This window comes from Mastacembelus armatus, chromosome 5, assembly GCF_900324485.2.
Source record: "Mastacembelus armatus chromosome 5, fMasArm1.2, whole genome shotgun sequence".
Taxonomy (NCBI): domain Eukaryota; kingdom Metazoa; phylum Chordata; class Actinopteri; order Synbranchiformes; family Mastacembelidae; genus Mastacembelus; species Mastacembelus armatus.
In genome coordinates this window covers 2075043-2081514 of record NC_046637.1, presented here as the reverse complement: position 1 = coordinate 2081514, position 6472 = coordinate 2075043, and the positions used below count along the sequence as shown (strand labels likewise).

Sequence of the window (6472 nt, the reverse complement as noted above, 5' to 3'; positions counted from 1 at the left end):
TTGTGTTTTATCTAAAAAAAAAAAAGCTAAATTAAATCAACCTTGGCATCTAAGAACAATATAAATAAACTGGAAAAGTCACATCACTGATTTCAGAATAATCCAATCACTGCATTGATCAGTATTACTATTAATATTATTACTGTGTGTTCAAACTATCATTACTGCCAGGCAGTTAAATCACTTCCTGGACCCACACATGACTCACAGGTAGTTTATAGCTACACATTACACGTCCATTTCTCTCTGTTAGTTTGTGTGTCAGTGTCATGGCCGAGGGCATCAAGATGTCATCTCTAATCCATGAGTCAAAACTCTGCATGGATAAATGAAAACATAATTACAAACACGCAGATGGAGGAACCGTGAACTGAGGCTTTTTAACTTGACACAACACATATTGTCTTTGACAGAGACTGACACAAACTTTTTAAAACACAAAATACGAAGCAGATTGCAGCAGATTTTGAGCAGGAACAGCAGCTCTATGTGTTGCAGCTCTGTGCACCAGGCTCTCCATCCGCTCCTGTTCCCATGAGAATGATCTCTGGTTGGGGCAGAAGCCATTGGCTGCGTAACCTCTGTGTTTTTCCCCAAAGACCAATTGGCCAACATTAAGTAAGCGACCTGGCCCAGCCAAAATTAAGATCTGAGTGGCAGCACAGCGGTAACAGTAGACTGAGGTCAGGCCGTGCTGAAAATAAAACTGTGTTATGTCAAAATAAATAAGTGGGCGGTGGTGAGACGATGAGAGCAGCTTTTTATCCTAATGTCCTCTTTGACCAGCAGAGGATGGTGCAGTAACACAGCCACAGTCCTTTAATGCTCTTTGTATCTTAGCTTCCTTTGGCTGTTTTGAGATGCCTCTTTAATACTTGTCAGGATTTTTATCTCCTTGCGTCTCTTATCTCTCTGTTAAAGTATTTTATCCGTATCTGTATCAACCTCTGCAGGACAGTTTATCACTGTGCAAATAAACAGGAACATCGACATCTCCCATTGTCCCAACACATGTAGAGCTGGTGTTTCACAAGCCTGGGACCAAGCCATTTATCTGGAAATAATCTTGCTATGTATTTCCACGCAGAGTGCAGAGCAGCTGGACAGATGAGACGCAGTGAGGACATCCATCCCGCGACACAGTCAGACAGTTTTTAAACCAAATGATCAGGGACTAGTGGTTTGCTTCGACCCTCGATCTCCCATGATACCCCAGGGGGCAGCTCTGTTTAGTCAAATCTTCAGCTTCCAGTTGCTGACTCAGTGTGAATGACCATACAAGGCACCGGGATTCTGGACTGAGAGATCAGTCTGCAAAGAAGATTACAGCAGCTACTAGCTCCCTTTTAGGTCTCTCTTTCTTCTTCTACTCTCACCATTTCTTCCTGTCTTTCCTCTCTCTGTCAACGGTCTAGCTCCTTTTTCTGCCCTCTCTTTCTCGGTGTGTGTCTTATCTGCCTGTTTGTCTTTTTACCTCCCCCCTGTCTGTCCCTCCACTTATTTACTCCTTTAATCTTCTCCTTTTACTTTTTTTTGGTCTGCTTCTCATTCCTTCTTTTCTTCTTCCCTCGTTTCTTTTCCTTTCACCCTACAAATAGAGAGTGGACTGATAGACCTCCCTCAGGTCTCCTGTCCTTCCACTCCTCCCTCTCCTTCTCAGCCTTTTCTCTCTCTCCTCCTCCTCCCCCCTCCCTCGCTCATTGCTCCTTTTCTCAGCCAGCCCCAGATAAGAAGGGGGCAGAAGTATTTCTCTTTGGCCACTTCTGAAACTGGAGCCACCAGAGAAGGATAGGAAGCAGAACGATTGCATTTTTCCTCTCCTCTTAATTATTTTATTCCCTGACGTCTGAGAGGTTAATTTTTAAGTGATCGATCTTTCATTGAAATATAACTTTACATTTCTCCCTTTCTTAAGTTTCACCTTAAACATGCTTTTAATTGCTTCACTCACTTTGGACTATAACTAGTCTCCATCCTCACATCTTTTCTGCTTCCTTTGTTGTCTTCTCTTTTCATTTTCTTAGTTTCTCTCCATCCAAGATTATCCTGAGTGGATCTGGACCTGCACCAGCTACATTGAGGACAGCAGGCTGAGGAGTGGACCTCAAGAACACCATGAAAGACCTGGCCAGGCTCAAGCCAATGGACCCATCGTGAAAAATGATCATCAGCACGACAAACTGGACCACAGAGACAAAAATTCAGATAAAGAAAGCAGATGGACCCTTTCCTTAATATACATCTTGAGCACAAGTGGGAAAGGAAGGGGAGATGAAACAACACACGACTCCCTGCTCTTTAGGAAAAGTCATCTGAAATTTAAGAGAACAAGCTGGAGACGGTTGGTGCAGAATTAGACCTGACTCGTAAATTCAGAGACTCGTACGTTTGTCCTGCACACAGATTTGTTCTTCAGGTGAACTGAAGTCAAAGTGTGAACTAACTTCTCTTGACCCTCTTTGCACTGAGAGAAGAAACTTTAATAGAGTTGAGGACATCATGAAAGGCTTAAATCTCAGCTCGGGGGTTGCTGGTGCTTCTGCTGCTTTGGACTCTGTCAGCCGTTGCTGATGCAGCTGGTGCTGCGAGCGCAGAACGAGGAGGAGCAGGAAGAAGCCAGAGAAGAGGAGGAGGCAGCGGCGGTGGGGTCGCGGACAAAAGGAGGAGGTATCACCGCATCCAACATGGCCAGTGCAGCTACACCTTCATCCTCCCGGAGCTGGACGCATGCCACGGCGGAGGACCGCCATCACAGACAGAACCATATAGCGGTTCTCAAAGCAGGGCGAGCATCGTGCAGAGAGACTCGCCGCCCATCGATGGTGACTGGTCATCTCAGAAGCTGCAACACCTGCAGAGCACTATGGAGAACAACACACAGTGGCTGCAGAAGGTAAGACACAAACTGCCCTACCTCTGTTTTTATCTTCAGACTGATGTCTTACACTGGCCAGTGTGAAGTAGAATTGTGGGTAAAGAAAAAGCAACATGCACTGAATCCTTCACAGACGACAGATGCAAGTTTTCAGGAACGTTTGTGCTCTGACGTTCCGCTGCCTGACAGAAAGGGGAACTTTCAGAAACTGTGCAGAGTTTTTCACTTAACTCTGAAGAGTTTGTCACTGCTGTTGCAGAACAAACACATATCGTTTTAACATTTTAGCAGAACATGCCAGCGGGTGCATTAGTGGAATTTAAATAGTACACACCGATAAGAGGTTGAGTCCATCACCAGAGTGTGTTGGCTCGTCTTGCTGAATGATTTATCCTGGACAGTTTAACGCCGAGAAACAAAACTGAAAATGTGTTGAGCACAAGTACAAGTACCATGACTCAGCATTCCTTCAACACAAACTGCATTTTCCTCAGCAGCTGTGTACACAGTATGAGCATGTTGTTACTTTAGATCGGAACAGCTTGGATTTTCTTGCTTGGTGAGCTGTAGGATAAAGATCAAAGTTTCAGGTTATGACAGGAGATGAGTGGCAGCTGCTTCCAATAAGGGAAAAGCTGTGAGTGTTCCCTTCTGTTGTCCTAACAAACTATAACTCTTTCCTCTGTTGGTTCACTAGAGCTCCGACTGCATGTTGCATAAGTGGGTTCCCTCATTATCTCAGATCTATACTGAAGCAGTGCTGCAGAAAATTCTTGCTGTACAAAGTCATTAAGATGTGGCCATGAATAACTGACTGCTGTGCAGATGTGTAGGATCAAGCGTGAGTGAACTTTACACACACTGGTTGTTTGAGCCTGAACTCAAAGCATGAATTACAGGTCTCCGTTTTAAATAATATCATTTTTATACAAGTTGCAATGTAACGTGACTGCAGACAGACTGTGCAACCTGCAGACAGACTGCGCAGCCGGCATGACACATGGTCTCCAGCTACTTACCTTCACCTGCCAGCGAAGAACTTGCTTCAGGACAACTGGGAGGATATAATGTGTAGGTGGTCCATGGTAGTCTCTCTCTCAGGTCCACTCCCACTGTGCAGGAGTCCAGACAAACCAGCAGGAACTGCCACTGCAACAACAAGGAAAGAAGCCCTCACTGGCTTCCCACCCCCCCCACACACACACGCAGCCAGGATTCACAGCTCTCTCTCTGTGTTTGCTGCAAATTCCTCAAAATTCAAAGCTGTCCAAACTGTCGGGTCCAAACAGACACATGCAAGCTCAAAAAAACTCTGCTAACATCGTGTGCAATCAAGAATCAATGTGTTTATTTGAGTAGTGGAACAAATCTGCTCTGTAGATCAGCAGCACGAATTCAGAGAGATGGCACCACAACTACCTGCAGTTTTATCAGCCACCACAGGCTAAACTGTGTCAGCGACGCTTATTGTCCCAGAGCAGATGATCGAACTCTGAGCTGTGTCATCAGAGAGGTCAGGGCCCACATCAGCTCCTGTATCGTTTCCCCTGCTGGAAGAACTATTGACCACACTCAGACACAACATCTGCATCAGTTTCCTATGACTACCGTCTTGTTTAGCATGTTCACACTGATTTATTGCCCAAAGTACAGCAGAGACTGATGGGAATGTTTTTGTAAGATATAAACCGAATATTGGATAAATTGGGCCCAGTGATAGTGCAGGATAAGCGAACTAATACCAAATCAGTACCAATCCATCTCGTATATGGTGAGCTGTCTGAATAAGTGACAGGTTTGTGCTGATGGTCCTTCAGAGCATTAAGGGGAATGATCAGAATCAGCGTCTGTGCGAATTCCGGGCAAAATAGTGAAGTCATTGACAAACCAAGAGCTGAGCTGACGGCAGGCTGACAGTAGTAAGACCAGAGCTTTTTATTTCCTGTTAGGGGTTTTCACAGCAGATGAATTGATCCACGTGATTGATTTGGCAGTTTTACACCAGATGCCCTTCCTGACGCAACCCTCTCATTTACTCGGCCTTGGAACCGGCACTAAGACCACACTGGCTTGTGTAACCTCATTGGCTGAGTCTAATGGCCCCTGGTCTTCCAAGGCTCCCATCCAAGTACTAACCAGGCCCAGCCCTGCTTAGCTTCTGAGATCGGACGGGATCAGGCACTTGCAGAGTTTTCAAAAATAAAAGAGAGCAAATTACATGAGTTCATCAAGCGAGCTGAAGGGTATTTCTGTGACAGTGATGGCAGGATCTGTGTTGTACCTCATTATCACCTCTCTGATTAGAAGGTCCATTAATGCCTGAATGACTCTGGTTTAAATAATATGCTGTTTGAAGATGCACAGATATCCACAGAAGCCTTTCTCTAACGTCACCCAATAAAACACTCTCTGGCCTGTTTGATGGTTTTCAAACTGAATAGATTCTGATCAGCCATGAGATCCTGATTATTTCTGTACAGCAGTGGAGGACAAAGATAAATGAGGACCGATGCAGCAGCGTGTCCACATTACATAGGCAGCACACAGTGACTGCACAACCTCTGTCATCTCCTGACAGTCAGAGTCCTGCTGATGTGCAGACTGAAGTGGTTTAGGTGCAGCAGGTGATGTTGATCCATGAAATCAGATTAGTGAAAGAAAACATTTTTGAAAGGAGCCTGTGTGTGGGGAGTCCCCATTTGTCATCATTAGAATCATTCAAATGTTACACAAGAATGAGACCCACGGCATGAATAATGCTTCTGTTGTAGAGGCCAGAGCTCGTATGCATCATAATTCTTAGAAGAGGAATGTTGAGTTAACAGCAGGTTTATTTAGCTTTCTGAACGTTGGGTATATCCATCCATCCAGGCTTCAGACATGTTCTGAGGAAAAGATAAAAAAACCGAAGCTTCATGCAGGAGGTTATCTTGGATATGTTATATAAGTAAAGACTTTATACATGTCATTAATGTCTATCAGTCCAGTGAACATTAGATTATTGTGCTGAAAGCTGCTGAGGTTAAAGTTGTTCTGTGCTGCCTGACAGTATCTTCAGTGTGAATACCAATCCCTGTCCAATCGTCAGGAGCCATGTTTGCTGTAAGATTTCTCACAGATGGACTAAAGGTTCAAAGCAAACTGGTATCTGTCGGCTGCAGTACTCCGTCATTCTTGTCTTTGTAAAGTACAAATAATTAGGATGCCACACATTCCTCCTAATCTGAAGTCCCTCAGTATCACCTTGTTAGTGTCGGTATGTGGAAATATCATATTAATTACTCAAATGCAACCTGACAGACTTAATAACAGTAAATGGACCAGTCGTGTTTTATAACAAGTCGAGCATAACAACAGATATAATCAAATAAAAAGCATTAAGTGTTAGATGTGTTAGATAAATGGGAGTGTTCGGTTTGTTACAGATGTTGACTGGACCAACAAACAAAGAAGTAGTTGATCAACTGAAAATGAACTGGCAGCGATATTGGTAATCAATTAATTTACTAATTCCACACGATTACTTTAGACTTTTTCTGAAATGTTATGTATTAAATGTATTGAGAGCATAATCACCAGGTGAACTGAGAATAATTG

At 44.0% G+C, this 6472-nt stretch overlaps 1 protein-coding gene across 1 annotated transcript in view; it reads left to right on the top strand.

The window, feature by feature from the left end:
- The first annotated feature begins 1431 nt into the window (after positions 1–1431).
- The window catches only part of angpt4 (angiopoietin 4), a 41722-nt gene continuing 36681 nt past the window's right edge, over positions 1432–6472 (top strand). Inside the window, 3 exon segments of the mRNA XM_026307775.2 lie at positions 1432–1853; positions 2025–2520; positions 2522–2893. Of these exon segments, the coding sequence (XP_026163560.1) occupies positions 2500–2520; positions 2522–2893 (393 nt within the window). The 5' untranslated portion in view covers positions 1432–1853; positions 2025–2499.